Below are 16,003 nucleotides of genomic sequence, written 5' to 3' on the forward strand. Positions count from 1 at the left end.
GGCTTAACTTGAACTCCTAGTAAGGATAATTTAGATTTTCACCAAGTCTCCGTTAAAAAATTACAGGATAGCTAGTACTCTACATTGAACTCCCTGACAAACCCTTTGCCTCTCTTTATATTTGCGTTTGTTTTTGCATTTTGTGCCAAATACTCAAACAAGACCATTGAAGATAACTATATCAAGTTCAAGATGGGATCTAGGAGGTCTTACATTATTGATAATCATATTCAAGTTTAGTACATATGATCCAGTTACGCTGCTGAAGATTTTTGTACATCACACAGTTCACAGACACAAATAAAACGCCTTACAGATTTTCAACTTGGCCAGTTTTTATTGGGACAAAGATTCAAGTCCTGCTAACTTGAGTTGTTCAACTAGAAAAGAGCTCCTTAAACGACATCAGAATACATTGGGGCTTCTCACCTTGTGGGTCCCATCTGACCATGTCAATGATGAGTGCATGCCGTTTGATTTTTGAAGCCCCTTTTGCTAAGTAATACTAACAACGAAAGACCTCTTCGTCTTTCAACGATTTGAAGGAAAGACCTTAGGTTTACTGTAATATTCAACCTCAATATGCTGGTATAATGCTTGCTTTGTAGGTTGAATTGGCAAATCCAACATTTGTCACTGTCCTCTTGAACTGAACCTTGAATGGCGTAAAGGCTTAACATTTAACTCCCATTAGCGGATAATTCAGAATTTTTGACCAAGTCTCTATGAGAAGATCTGGGACAACTGCTATGTCTCCAGACATCTGCTTAACCATAGAGCTGATAGCCAAATTGCACAACATTTCTACATAATCTTTCTGAGATATGTCATAAACCAACCCAGGATCACTGGCTTGTATTGGATCCACGTGCCCCGATCCATATTCAAACTCACCAATTGCATCATCAGAATAAGCTTTCTTCATAGGTCTTGCTGTTGTTAAAATGGCTGATTTGATAGCCGCTGGTGACCAATCTGGATGAAGGGTCTTCAAATATGCAGCTATTCCAGAACAATGCGGGCAGCCATGGAAGTCCCTGACAAAAAATTGTATTTGACAGATCTGTTTTCATCTGCAAATTCTGAAACAGGTGCAACAGGTGAATATGCAGCCAAAATATCAACTCCAGGAGCACTTATCCGGCGGATTAAAGATCTCTGCTACATAGAAATTTGGCCCACGTGCAGAGAATCAATGTTCTTGGAGCCATTTTATCTACACAAATCTCACTCCTCTTTATCTCAGCTTTTGATCGTGGGTGAATTTATGTAGGACACGACAATGTCGAAAGAGTCTTTGGAAATGTCTAATGAAGGTAGTGACACAACTTCTGAGACATCTTCAATTCGGAAAAGTGAAGCTGTGATGACGCCAACTATACCTTGAGACTTAGGCATTAGAGTTAAACGTAACCAGAGGACGATCACGACACAGCACAATCTTCCCTTTTACCAGGTTTGTGTCAAAACAAGAACATCTTTGAAAATCTTTTGCACAACATTTTTGAATCACCATTTACCTTAGCTATAGGAACCATCGTACCATTTGAACCAAAAGCATTTATGAATTCCCAATCAGTGTGTGTCCATTCCCAAGAACAAGTTTGTCGATGATTTTACGATCTGTGTAGTTGCTGCTGCTACAGCTAGGATCCATGGTGCCACACTTGAAACTGAGCCAAATGAAGGACCATAGTTGCCGGCAGCTTGGACGGTGAGGATCCCTTTCTCCATAGCGTGGAAAGATCCTATGGCTATTGGATCATCGGTTAAATCCCTAGGACCTGCGCTTGATAGTGACACTGAAATGATGTGAACGCCATCTGAAATGGCGTCATCAAAAGAAGACAAGATATCTTCGTCTGGACAATTTCCTAGTTTATCACAAGCTGCATAGGTAGCTATCCTCGCAGAAGGAACTCCTCCTCTTGCTGTACCTGTCGGATTTTTCCAAGATCACACATATAAATACATATAATGAGTGTGTGTGAGAGGAATCACTCTAGCTGTATGAAGTTTGAAGTAATTTGCGGTTTTATATCTGAATTAGTTAATACTTATACATGCACGCTTAATATTTGAGATCGGCACGTGACCATATGACTACTAGTTTGCCTCAGTGGTTCGTAGTTCACTTTCAATATACTATTTCCGACCCTAATTATAAGATCAAGTCTATAAATGATATTTTATAATTAGGAATCGAGGAAGTATTTGGTGTTAAGAATTATTTTGACTCAAAGTTATTGTATGCAAGTTTTTTAAAATAAAAATTATTCACAAAAATCTTTTTTTTTTTTTTAAGGGAGCTCACTTTCTTTTGACATATGAAAATATGAAATACATTCAGGCCAAAACAAAAGAAAATATGAAACACATACCATTTGCTATCCCATAAAAGCTGACTCCATGAACTATGTTCCCAGCTGCTATAGAGGCAGTGTGGGTTCCATGGCCTTCTTCATCTCTGGCAGAATCACTAGTTACAGGATAGTACCGAGCTCCAACGATCTTCTTGTTGCAGGTGAAGTTCTTGCCGCCAGCACAAGTCCCTCTCCATTTCTCAGGAACACCGCCGAGACCTTCGTCGCTGAAACTCTCCGACTCCGGCCATATTCCGGTGTCTATGAGTCCGACCACAACATCACTCTCAGCTGAAGAGTTTCGCTTTATAGCCTTCTCGACGAATCCCATGAAGTCCCATGATCTTGTCGTCTGAATTCTGAGAGTTTTGCTTTCAAACACAGAGACCACCTCGTCCATGTCAGCTATCTTGTCTCTTTGATCACTGGTGAGTTTTGCAGCAAAGCCATTGAAGCTCTTACTGTAACTTCGAACCAAGCAAGAACTTGCATTGACGACAGCTCCATCAATAACTTGTTGAAGAATTGTGAGGTGGTGTGAGGTTGGAGAATAAGAAGATGATTGCTTAGGAAGTGATCCCAAGTAGACGATGTAAGTCTTCGTATCATCACATGTTACTGAGGAAATAAGTGTGAGGAATGAAAGAAGAATGAAGAACAGAGAAATGAAAGCTTTGCAATACTGCTTGTTCATTGTGAATGTGTGCGTGTTTTGAACAAGAGACCCTGCTACTGGTATATATGGTGCAAGTCGTGAGTAAAATTTTATTTTGAAGTAAAAAAGAGATACACAAAATTTTAGTTAAGGTGAGGATTTCAAATATAGATATCTATATTCTATATTTCAATGAGACTAACTATCTCTGTATATCCGAAAATATAAGAGCTAGTTGATAGTTCTAAATATAAAATTCTAATTCACTTTGTATATCAAATTTATATAATGTGATCTAAAAAATATCCTTATTAATTGTAAACTGTTTTCACATGAGTGTATGTAGTTTTTAATTCTAATGTATATAATTGAATAATGGTAATTTAAAAAAGTGAACACACATTTGTTATGAATAACTAATTTAACTAATTTTTTTTATATTTTTAAATTAGTTATCTAACTCTTATATTAAGAACTAGAATCAGTATTTTGCAAGGTTTATTCATATTTATGTTTAATGAAGTTAAAGTTCTCAGTTATTTTTGTTTTCTTTGTTCTATATGAAGAATAGAAAGTCACTTGCTAAGCATCAATAGAATTAATTTATTTTAATCTTTACTTTTTAATTAATTTAAAGGACCAAACTTTTTTTTTTGGGGTTTAAATAAAGAACCAAATCGAGAGTGGAAGACCATATGGGCTTGTTTGAATATATTGTTATCGTTAAAAATAACTTTTATTCTATTTGAGTTTTAAAAAAAAATTAAAGTTGGGATAAAATTAATTAGTACAATATGATTTATTTCTATATAATTTTTTATAAGAATATTAGTATTTAGCATTTTTCATTTAGAAGTAATTTATAGATGCTTTTTTTAGTATTATTTATACAAATATTTATAATCATGGTTCGAGATAAAACTCTTCTCACACACACATATATACTTATTTTTATATTCTATAAATCATAATTAAAATAATCTATAAGCTATTTCAAAAAAGACCTTACCATATTTGAATTCCCACGAAAGTTTACGAAGCAACATGCGGATATGAAATATGAATGTACGACAGAGGACAGCATGAGCAGTGTTGGCGGTTTTACAGGAGAGGTCCATTAATCCTCTCAAATCAGTGCCTCCATTAATGGGATTCGTTATATCATTATTGCAAGCAAATCATATACAAGTTTTAGTCCAAACATGTCACAACAGATAATATAACACTTCCTCTGCTCGTTATATTCCAAATGTAAAAATTATTTAACTAATTTAAGTATATGAAAAAGATTAGTTAAATTAATTATTATTTAAAACAAATATAATTTAATCTTCTTAAGTTCTATTTTTTTAATCATGATTATCTTTGGATGAATTTTTTTTAACATGTGTAATCAACAAAAATACTTTGAAAAATAAATTATAAATTTGGGAGACAAATTAGCTTTTATATTAAAACTAAATGGTATTAATTGTAGAAACTTTATGTAAGTTTGGGTTATCTTAAGACATTTTCTCCAATTGTTTAATGCCTACATACCGTGTAAAATTTTTTTAATTAAAAGATAATTTTATCCAAACTTAACTTAAGTTAGTTATTTATAATAAATATGTATTGTTTTTCCTGAAATATCCTTATTAGTCAAGTGTATTAGTTAGAAATATCATTACTACAAGGATTATTTTTAAAAAAAATAGATAAATATGAAAGACAAGTGGATTAGGGTCTTATATTTAAGACCAACATATAAATCAAACAAGTTCTTATATTAATCACCGGAGATAGTATTCAAGAAAAAATAGCAATGTGGCATATATTTTTATTATATTGAAATTTATAAGTTTTTTCTTAAATTTTTATGGTTTTTTAATACATTATTTACATATAAAAGAAAAGTATTTAGTAATATTCACCTAAATTTTGTCTATATGCAAGCATATTAATGAACCATTCACTTTTCTACGCGCTGTAAATACTCGCATTACGTTCATTCTATGTATCGGAACGACTGAAACAATAAATGAATGGTTAATTTTGTTGCTCTTCGTGACATGTTTCAACTAAATTGGAAGAACATTTTTTTTTTGGTGAGTAAATTACAAGCACATTTATTATCTCTTATTTGTTAACAAATAATTTAGCCATTAAATTCAGAAAATGAATCTATAAAATGACCAACACCACTCATGCATGAATATTTACAGCCTTGATTCATGAACAAATTAGAAATATATATTTAGGTCGCTGTGCAGATCTGAAATAGTCAATAATACTAATTATTAAATATTAAATATTTATTTTTTGAGTGAAACATTGAATATTTATTAATAAAACATATTTAAAAGATATTCAATTTAACACTGAAATGGATAACCAAAAAAATTAACACTCAAATGTGTACTGTGCCGTGCCCATGTGCATGTGTATGATTGCATGTGTGAAAATAGTCTGCAGACGAGTGAAGTTATGGTGAAGTTTGCTAATTATTTATGAAAATTCTTCTCAATTATCATGCTACCTTTGCTTTTTAATATAAGAGCTGGTTTGACTTTTAATTTGATTATAAATATACGATTTTAATTTACTTCATTTCTCATACTTATCTATTTTTCCTCCTAAAATAGTCCTTGTAATAATTAGACATGTTAAAAATTTCATTAAATGATATTTTTGGCTAATACATATGATTAGCAAGGGTATTTTTAGAAAGATAATACCTATTTTGTTGCAAATAACTAACCTAACTAGTTTTTTTAAATTTACTCAAATTAGTCAATTAGTTTTTATATTAAGAATAAGATATACGTAGTATTAATTTCGAGTAGTGATTCATTATAAAATATAACTATTTTTAATCACATATAAATTTTAATTAGTTTCCGTTTTGAAGCTTTCCCCTTTCAAGGCTTCGAGCACTCTTTTTAAGATACATTACAATCTTTTTAAGCACGCCGAATAATTCATTCGGTCTCTTTTTTTTTTTTTCCTTTATAAGAATGTGGTATTTTAATTATTTTGGCAGCTTGAAAAGAAAACTTGTTCAGGTGCTAAATATAAGAATTATTAGAGAGTTTTGCTTTAATCTTAAATATAAATCAAAATATCAATTAATTTTGTCTCCCAAATCTTTAATTTGCTCATCAAACTATCCCTGTTAGTTGTGCTTATTAAGAGGGTTTCTATAATGCTATAGTTTCCAATTAATTAAAGAGATATTTTAAAAAACCAACATACATTTTTTATGAATAATAAACTTAATAAATTTTCTTAATCTTTATAAATTAGTTTATCCATCTTTTATATTTAGGACAAGATAAATACAATTGGAAAAAAAAAACAAAATTTTAGACTCGTGCTCTTCGCATAGAAGTTGCCACGAACCTTAGAAACTCATACACATCTGAATATTAAGCTGCCAAAGTTTACTATTGTAGAGTATAATACAGACGCGCATACATATACGTACGTATTGCTACTCTAGTTGCTTTGAATTTATTAATTATAACAACAAAATACTGAACGCCATCACAATGATTGGACTTCTCACATTGTGGGTTCCATCTGACCAAACAAGGATGAGGAGATTGCTGTATGACTTCTCCAAAATTCAGCAACTTGCAATCCAAATTTGATATTTTTTAAAAATATAAAAGAATTCACAACTCAAAATATAATTATTTTGGTGTGAATGGATAATTTAAATTCTGTAATTTATAACAGGAATTTGATGATTTGCAATGCAATTTTGGCTATTTACATGAAATATAAAGGTATTCACAACCCCAAAATACAACTGTTGAGGTACAAATGAACAAATCAAATTTGACAATTTACAAGAAACATAAAGGAATTCACAACTCCAAAATAAAGCAAGTGTATTTTTGTCTTTTCACCCGTACGTAAAATTTTAGTCCTTAGGGGTGTAACGAGATTTCAAATATTTTGATTTTGAAGGTCAACTGGTATTGTTCAGGTTTATTGAAATTCTTCCTTGCAAGTTTCAAATTGTAGGACAAATTACGTATACAATAACCATACAGAGAAACTCACATCTGAATATTAAGCTGCCAAAGTTTATTATATATTGTAGTATAATACAAACACACATAGATACGTCTTTTCAACTCTGGTTGCTTTTATAATTTATTATAACAATAACAGACTCAAAAAAGATTCTTATAAAAGATCCTCAAAACCCATCACAATGATTGGACTTCTTACATTATGGGTTCCATCTGACCAAATCAACGACGAGGCGATTGCAGTTTGATTTGAGATTCCTTCTCCAGCAACACTAACAACAAAAGACATCTTCTCATTCAATGATTTGAACGAAAGAACTTTGGGTTCCACTGTAATATTCACCTTACCATGAGAATCTGATAAAACAACGCTTGCTTTGTAGGTTGAATTGGCAAATCCAACGTTTGTCACTGTCCTCTCAAATTCAACCTTAAATGCAGTCAAAGGCTTAATATTAACGCCAAGTATGGGATAATTCAGATTCTTGACTAACTCTCTTTGAGGAGATCTGGGACAGGTACTATTATTGTTTCCAGAAATCATCTTAATCTGTGAACTGTTATAACCAAAATTGCACAACATTTCCACATAATCTTCCTTGGATATGTCATAAACCAACCCAGGATCACTGGCTTGAACTGGATTCACATGCCCAGATCCATATTCAAACTCACCGACAGCATCCTCAGAATAAGATTTCTTCATGGGTTTTGCAGTTGTTAAAATGGCAGATTTGATAGCTGCAGGCGACCAATTTGGGTGAACAGTCTTCAAATATGCAGATATACCAGAAACATGAGGGCAAGCCATGGAAGTTCCTGTCAAAAAATTGTAATTCACAGATCTTTTGTCTTCTACAAAACTTGAAACCGATCCAACTGGTGAATATGCAGCCAAAATATCAACTCCAGGAGCACTTATATCTGGTTTTAATATCTCCGGTACCAAGTAATTTGGCCCACGTGAAGATATTTTAAATGTTCTTGGAGCATTCTCATCTTTAACAATCTCACTCCTCTTTATCTCAGCTTTCGGATCTTTAGTTGAATTGATATAAGAATCAATAATAGGTAAAGAATCTGTAGGAATGTACAATGAAGGAAGCATAACCACTGCTGAGAAATCTTCAATTGTTAAATTTGATGCTACAATGACCCCAGCCACCCCTTGAGACTTTGCAAATGTACTTTCAACTAGTTGATTGCATATAACAATCTTTCCTTTAACCAAATTTGTGTCGAAACAAAAACAATCTCTTCCAACTTCTTTGGGACAATCCTCTGAATCACCATACATCTTAGCTATAGGAAACTCTGTCCCATTTGAGTTAAAAACATTTATGGAATTCCCAACAAGTGTGGTCCCATTATTATCGCCAAGAACAAGTTTGTCGATGATTCTACGGTCTGTGCTACTTGCAGCTACAGTTAGAATCCAGGGTGCTAGGCTTACAACTGTGGAGGAGGCTGGACCGGCATTGCCGGCGGCATGGACGGTGAGGATTCCTTTCTCCATAGCATGAAAAGATCCGATGGCTATTGAATCTTGAAGAAAGTCTTCTATGAATAAGCCTCCTACTGAAGCTGAAATGATGGTTACACCATCGGAAATTGCATCATCAAAAGCAGCCAATATATCTTTGTCTTCGCAGTTTCCATTTTCGCTATCACATGCTGCATATGTAGCAATTCTCGCAAATGGAACCCCTCCTCTTGCTGTACCTGTTCACGCAGTTCACATAAAAGCTAAATTAGTTTGAATCATCAAAGAGATATCACTCTACTAGCCTAATTCTTCAATATAATACATTTTCATTCAAGAGGGGGTAAGCCTTGAAACAACTGAAAGATTATTGTTGTTATGTGACCTAGAGGTTATAGGTTCAAATTTGTAAACTGTTTCTCAATAATTTGTGCATACATCTGTTCACAAGCCTTAAAGCATCGAGACGGTTATCATCATGTGACCTGAAGGTTACAGGTTTAAATTTTGGAAACTATATATCTCTCTGTTTGCAGGGTGAGTGATGAGCAACGGTAAGGTTGTTATCATGTGACTTGGGAGTTACAAGTTCAAATTCTAAAAACTGCAATTTTGTTTGTGAGATAAGGCTGCTTATATTTGTTTGTGGGGGTGTAAGAGAGCAATGGTAAGTTTATTATCATGTAACTTGAAGATTACACGTTCAACGAATCCTAGGAGCTGCCTAGAAACTGCCTTCCTATTTGTGGGATGAGTCTGTATTTGTCCTTCTCTAATCTTGATGGGAGCCTTGGGGACCTTGTTCAGGGAATGTGGAACAAGACGGGGAAAACAGGTCCAAGAAGTACAAATTCAGCAATGGAATGAGAAAGTATATTTGAGGGGGTCATAAACTTTCGAATAGTTGATTGCGCTATGAATTTAGAACAGCAAAGTTACGATTTATAATAATATCAATTCTATATCCACACATACCATTTGCTAATCCATAAAAGCTGACACCATCAACTATGTTTCCAGCTGCTATTGAAGCAGTGTGAGTTCCATGGCCATGTTCGTCTCTGGCAGAATCACGGCGTTCAGAATAGAACCGAGCTCCGATGATCTTCTTGTTGCAGGTGAAGTTCTTCCCACCAGCACAAGTCCCTCTCCATTTCTCAGGGACATCGCTAAGACCTTCGTCGCTGAAACTCTCAGACTCCGGCCACACTCCGGTGTCTATAACTCCGACCACGACATCGCTCTCAGCCGATGAGTTTCGCTTTATAGTCTTCTCGACAAATCCCATGAAGTCCCAGGATCTTGTGGTCTGGATCCTAAGTTTTTTGCTTTCAAACACAGAGACCACCTCGTCCATCTCAGCTATCCTGTCCCTCTGATCACTAGTGAGTTTTGCAGCAAAGCCATTGAAGCTTTTCGTGTAACTCCGAATCAAGGAACTTGTGGCGTCGTTAATAGCAGTGAGGCCGCCATTAGAGACTTGTTGAAGAATGCTAAGGTGGTGTGAGGTCGGAGAGTACGAAGATAATTCCTTTGGAACTGATGAAAGCGATCCCAAGTAGATGATGTACGTTTTCGTATCACTATTTTCAGAATTGTTAGCATCGCAAAGAAAGGGAATAAATGAGGATGCAAGAAGAATGACGAAGTACAGAGAAATCAAAGCAATGGAATTTTGCTTGGCCATTTTGACGTGAGTTTATGTTGGAGAATTAACAAGAGGCGCTGATACTTATAGCGTTAACATTAATTCATATGCCAAGATTATTTTCTACTTTTACACGAAAACTATTGATTGGAATTCAAAATTTAAAAAAAAAAGAGTTAATATAGTGTTAATTATAAATCTAAATCCCTGGTCACAAATTATAAATCTAAATAGTTAAATAGTTAGTTTCTCAAATTCTAAAAGAAAAATACTTTACAGGTGCAACGTTGATTTTATCTTGCTATCACAGATAAAATTATTATTTTTTGGCCAAAACAGTTAAAATTATTTGAAATCTTTATTTGAAGTACATACTATTCGCTAATGAATAACGTTCCTGTATGTTTGATATTAATATTACAGATAGATGCATGTATAAAAATTAGTCATCAAATCATTATATAAAATCCAGTACTTATTATTATTATTATTTAATAGAAAGAAAAGCATTGAATTCTAGTTAAAATCAAGCTAAATAAAAAAGAGGGAAAATGACACTTAAAGAATATGAAAATTGTATTCCAATTCAGGCACCCAAAATTTCAAAATCCATAGAAAGAAAGGGATGCCTGATTTGGGATTTTGAAATTAAAAAAAACAAAAATAACTGTTTTTTAGAAAACGTGTTGTTAATTTCAACTTGAGACCTGTTATTTCATAATCAAGACTTGTTTTTCTCAGATAGAGTGTTGTCATTTTTAATTGATTCACATATTTATGTATTAGGAAAAAAATATTGTTAATCTCAACTCAAGACTTATTATTTCACAATCAATGTCATTCCTAGATAAAATGATGCCATGACCAGTTAAAAAAACCTAGAGCATTTTTGTCATTTTTTTAATTTTAAAATCCCATATCAGTCACCGCTTCTTTGCCAAATTTTTTTATTTTGTTAATTGTCTTGAAGATATGTTTGCTATTGAGATTTCCTTTTTATTTTGCGTGTTAATATTTTCGAAAAGTTCTCTTTCCCATGATATATATTCACCGCATTTGATTTCCTAATAATTGATCATAATTCATAACTATACAATGATGGAGATGCACCGTATGTGATAAGAAGTGCTTTTTTAATAGCTGTAGGTTCATTCTCTGAGATTAATGGCTCCATAATCTATCATTAAAGTTGTGGGATTTTTTTCAACTCATAATTGTAAACGAATTATCCGATTTGATTCAGTGAAATTATATCATAAATGATGATATTGTTAAATTGGTAAACTTGAGATTAGGAAAACTATTAAAAATAAGATAAGTTTCTGCTGAACTATTGAAGTTTTTTTTAAAAAAATATTTATTGCAAATTTATAAGAGTCTACCTTTGGAAACTTTTGTTGGATATAGATTTTATTTGTGAGTAATTTGTACGTATATTTTTATACATATTCTTATTTTAAACCTTGTAAGCATTGGGATTAAATTCCTGTAAGCTTATATTAGGGGTGTTTTTTTTTTGGTGTTGATTAGTCCTCTTAAGTTATTGTAATTCTGTCCATCTCTCTCTTTTTCTTTTTAAAGCCATTCTTTTTATTTTGGTCAAAAAGCCATTGTTATTTAACCCAATGCTTTCTTGTTATAGCCAGTCAACTAGAAACAAAACCTGTAACACAGACACCCTATTTTGGAATCGCGATTAAAATAACTTATAAGTACTTTTTATATAAGTCAAGACAAAACTCTTCTCCTATATTTATTTCGTACTTGATAAATTACGATTGAAAATTTGTTTACGAACCATTCTAAATGAGCCCTAATTCTTGATGATATGATCTCTAGTGTCATAAAATTCAATATATTATTGAAGAAAAGGAACCGGATTTTATTTATTTTTTAGATTCATCTTTCTAGTCTCATATATCAGAGAAGGACATACAATATTAAACGACATATCAATGAGAAAAGATTCGAGGGTCCTAAATTAAGGAGTATTGCGCGTCATTACAACAATTGGACTTCTCACAACATGGGTGCCGTCTGACCAAACCAACGATGAAGAGATTGCTTCATAATCTGAAAGTTCTTTTCCGCTAACGTTGACCACAAAAGATTTCTTCTCATTCAATGATTTGAACGACAGAACTTCAGGTTTCACTGTCAAAGTCATATTTAAACTTGCTGAAAGACTTGCTTTATACGTTGAGTTGGCAAATCCAACATTTGTCACTGTCCTTTTGAATTCAACCTTAAATGACTTCAAAGGCTCAACTTTAGCCGCCAATGAAGGATAATTCAGATTTTTCACCAAATCTCTGCTAGAAGTTCCAGGACAAGGGCTACTTTGTCCAGAAATCTGCTTAATTTGTGAAGTGTTAAACCCAAGGTTACACAGCATTGCCACGTAATCATCCTTTGATATGTCATAAATCAACCCAGGGTTACTAGCCTGTAATGGATTTAAAAGCCCTGATCCATGTTCAAACTCTCCAACGAAATCCCAATAATCAACTTTCTTCATGGGTTTTGCTGTGGTTAAAATAGCAGATTTAATGGCTGCCGGTGACCAATCTGGGTGAAGAGCCTTTAAATACGCAGATATTCCAGAAACGTGAGGGCAAGCCATGGAGGTTCCTGATAGAAAAATGTATCTCACAGATCTTTTGTCTTCTGGACTGCTCGAAACTGGCCCAAACGGTGAATATGCAGCCAAAATCTCTACTCCTGGAGCACTTATATCTGGTTTCACAATCTCTGCCACTACTAAATTTGGCCCACGTGAAGAGAACGGAGCTGTTATAGGGGCGGATTTGTCTTCGGAAATCTCACTCTTCAATATCTCAGCTTTAGGGCTTTCACTTGAATTTGTATAAGACACAACACTTTCAAAATCCTCGTCGGGAATTTTCAGTGAAGGTAGAGTAACCACATCAGAAAAACCAGGATATGAATAACGTGAATTTTCGATCACACCCACAATACCGAGTTCCTGAAGGTTGTCTCCTACAGCAGGCAGAGCTTGACATAACACAATCTTACCTTTGACAGTGTCTTTTTCTTCAAGACATGTAGTGTTAGCTATAGGAAACTTTGAGCCATTTGACTTAAAACCATTTATAGAGAACCCAGTTAGAATCTTGTCATTCCCAAGAACAACCTTGTCGATGATTTTGCGATCTGTGGTACTTGCACCAACGGTTAGGATCCAAGGTGCAACACTTGCAACTGTGACGATCTCAGGGCCGTTGTTGCCGGCGGAATGGACGGTGAGGATTCCACTCTTCATGGCGTGGAAAGATCCAATGGCTATTACGTCACTGAGAAAATCAAGGATGTCGGAAAGCCCTAAGGACGCTGAAATTATGTCGACGCCATCTGAAATGGCATCATCAAAAGCGGCCAAGATATCTTCTCCTTTGCAAACAAGTCCGTCAAATTCACAAGCTACATATGCAGCGATTCTTGCAGATGGAAACCCTCCTCTTGCTGTTCCTGCTCAGTTCAAAGACTCACCCCAGATTAATTATAAACTCTTCTTCGATCACATAGTTTTATAATTAAAAAGATAGAGATATGAAGTTAATTATATGTACACACACACACACACACACACCATTTGCTATTCCATAAAAGCTGACATCAGGAACTATATTCCCAGCTATTGTGGAGGCAGTGTGGGTTCCATGGCCGTTTCTGTCTCTAGCAGAATCACGATCCTTGGGATAAACCCGAGCTCCGATGATCTTGTTGTTGCAGGTGAAGTTCTTCCCCCCAGAACAAGTACCTTTCCATTTCTTAGGGACAGGGCTGAGGCCTGCGTCGCTGAAACTCTCAGATTCTGGCCATATTCCGTTGTCAATTACTCCGACTATGACATCACTTTCTGCAGATGACGAGTTTCTTTGTCTTGCCGCTTTCTCGGTGAATCCGAGGAAGTCCCATGATCTTGTTGTCTGGGTTTGATATGTTCTGCTTTCAAACACTGAGACAACCTCTTCCATCTCAGCCATCTTGTCCCTTTGATCACTGCTGAGTTTTGCTGCAAACCCGTTGAAGCTTTTAGCATAGCTTCGAATCAAGGAGTCCGTGACATCATTATTGAGGTCGTCAACGCCATTATTAGTAGCTTTTCGGAGAATACTAAGGTGGTGTGAGGTTAAGGAGGAATAAGAAGATAATTCCATAGGAAGTGATCCCAAGTAGACGATGTATGTTTTCCTATCATCACCACCACCACCGTCACTAGCACCACATCGTAATGGAATCAATGTAAGTACAAGGAGAATGAAAGAGAAACAAATGAAAGGTATGGAATTTTGCTTGTCCATTGTCGAAGGCAGTGAACGAAAGGAAGCAATTGGCAATATTATATATACACGAACGCACATATATAAAGGGGAGGGTTGAAAATTTTAGAATAAATGCTAAATAGATAAACTGAACTTGGTATGAAATCTCTGAAATCAAGTACACAATTCGCCTGATGATCAACAACGTTCCTGTATGTATGTTTAATATTACAGATAGATGCATGAATAAAAATTTATTATCAAATCATGACAAGAAATCCCATAATTATTAATATTATTTAATAGAGAGAAAAGCATTGAACTCTAGCTAAAATCAACCTGAAGAGATCAAATCTTATTTATTTTGATTGTAATTATGGATGACTCAACATTATATTGAACGTATTGTGACAAGTAGGGCGTGTTAGTTTTGGAAACAATTAAACGTGGACGTTTTTGTTTCATTGACATGTAAATGACTATTTTTTTCCCCAACAAAAAAGTCAAATTACTGAAATTTTTGTCTTTTTTTTATTAAATCCACAACATGTAAATAGTTTTTCTTGCCATTCAGTATAATTTTAAAAATCCACACGTGTTCTCGATTTTCAAAGGTTAAAGTACAATTTTAACAACAAATTTTACCCTAAAGGGTATTGGGCACCATAAAGTTTATTTGAGTGCAAAAATAAAAATGAAATTGTCAAAAAAGGACATTTGGCACTACACTATTAACGTCAGTTAGTTTACTGTTAAAGGAACCAATAAAATCAGTTTTAAAATATATTTTTAACAACAAAGTTTACATTAAAGGGAACTAGACACCATGAAGTTTCCTTGGGTGCAAAAATATGCACGAACTTTCTAAAAGGAAAAAAAATAACAAAATTCTTCAACTCCCATAAACATCTATTAATTTTATTTTTTTTTAGTCCCACCAAATGTCATATTTTCTCTTCACCAATTTTCACTTCTAAGTCAATTCATCTTTCTCCCATAATAGTCAACACGCATATTATCATGTCGTTTTCTCAACCTCCAAGTCTTTTATATGTATTTACACATAATAACGACGTCTTTTCCTTCTAAGATATGAGGTTCATTGCTTGCATTCAAATACCATCTCCAATCCTTAATATAGGATGCATTGGATTAATTTGAGAAGGTTAAAAAATTAAATAAATTACTTTAAAATATTATATTTATCACTTTTTTCCAAATTAATTTACTTAGCTTATGAACTAATATATAATCTAATGATGCATATAAATATTTTAGAGTGATCATATACTCTATGCTATATTTAAGTATTTGTTTTACTTTTTTAACCCCCCCAAAAAAAAAAATGTCCATTATATTAAGGAGAAGAGGAAGTAGGAATGAGTTGAGAGAAAATGTGATATTTAGCAGGACCTATAAAAATAAAATCAAGGGACATTTATGGGAATTAGAGAATTTTGTTATTTTTTTTCTTTTAAAAAGTTCATGTATATTTTTTGCACCCTTGTAAACTTCATAGTGCCTAATACCCCTTGATATAAACTTT

General features: G+C 33.8%; 2 protein-coding genes and 1 pseudogene across 2 annotated transcripts; all 3 read right to left on the bottom strand.

The window, feature by feature from the left end:
* Positions 1-531: 531 nt before the first annotated feature.
* On the bottom strand, positions 532-3,057 carry LOC114748573 (subtilisin-like protease SBT4.3; annotated as a pseudogene).
* Positions 3,058-7,194: 4,137 nt separating this feature from the next.
* LOC114748574 (subtilisin-like protease SBT4.3) lies at positions 7,195-10,210 on the bottom strand. The gene is made up of 3 exons (XM_028937004.1): positions 9,499-10,210; positions 8,331-8,762; positions 7,195-8,120 (listed from the first exon to the last, which is right to left on the bottom strand). Exons 1-3 carry the CDS (start codon positions 10,208-10,210, stop codon positions 7,195-7,197), a joined length of 2,070 nt encoding a protein of 689 aa, XP_028792837.1.
* Positions 10,211-12,152: 1,942 nt separating this feature from the next.
* LOC114748575 (subtilisin-like protease SBT4.3) lies at positions 12,153-14,496 on the bottom strand. Its single transcript, XM_028937005.1, has 2 exons — positions 13,782-14,496; positions 12,153-13,660 (listed from the first exon to the last, which is right to left on the bottom strand). The coding sequence occupies exons 1-2, from the start codon at positions 14,494-14,496 to the stop codon at positions 12,153-12,155; spliced, it is 2,223 nt and encodes a 740-aa protein (XP_028792838.1).
* Positions 14,497-16,003: the final 1,507 nt, after the last annotated feature.

The sequence above is a fragment of the Neltuma alba genome, unplaced genomic scaffold (genome assembly GCF_004799145.2).
Source record: "Neltuma alba isolate B1F8T4 unplaced genomic scaffold, ASM479914v2 tig00005746_pilon, whole genome shotgun sequence".
Classification (NCBI taxonomy): Eukaryota; Viridiplantae; Streptophyta; class Magnoliopsida; order Fabales; family Fabaceae; genus Neltuma; species Neltuma alba.

Bases quoted from the DNA above. Each gene is read 5' to 3' on its own strand.
- LOC114748574 (XM_028937004.1), bottom strand. From the start codon at position 10,210: ATGGCCAAGCAAAATTCCATTGCTTTGATTTCTCTGTACTTCGTCATT. The intron at 8,763-9,498 runs GTATGTGTGGAT...CTGCGTGAACAG, and splicing joins CTTTTATGGATTAGCAAATG to GTACAGCAAGAGGAGGGGTT. The intron at 8,121-8,330 runs GTGATTCAGAGG...ACATTCCTACAG, and splicing joins TCCTATAGCTAAGATGTATG to ATTCTTTACCTATTATTGAT.
- LOC114748575 (XM_028937005.1), bottom strand. From the start codon at position 14,496: ATGGACAAGCAAAATTCCATACCTTTCATTTGTTTCTCTTTCATTCTC. The intron at 13,661-13,781 runs GTGTGTGTGTGT...TGAACTGAGCAG, and splicing joins CTTTTATGGAATAGCAAATG to GAACAGCAAGAGGAGGGTTT.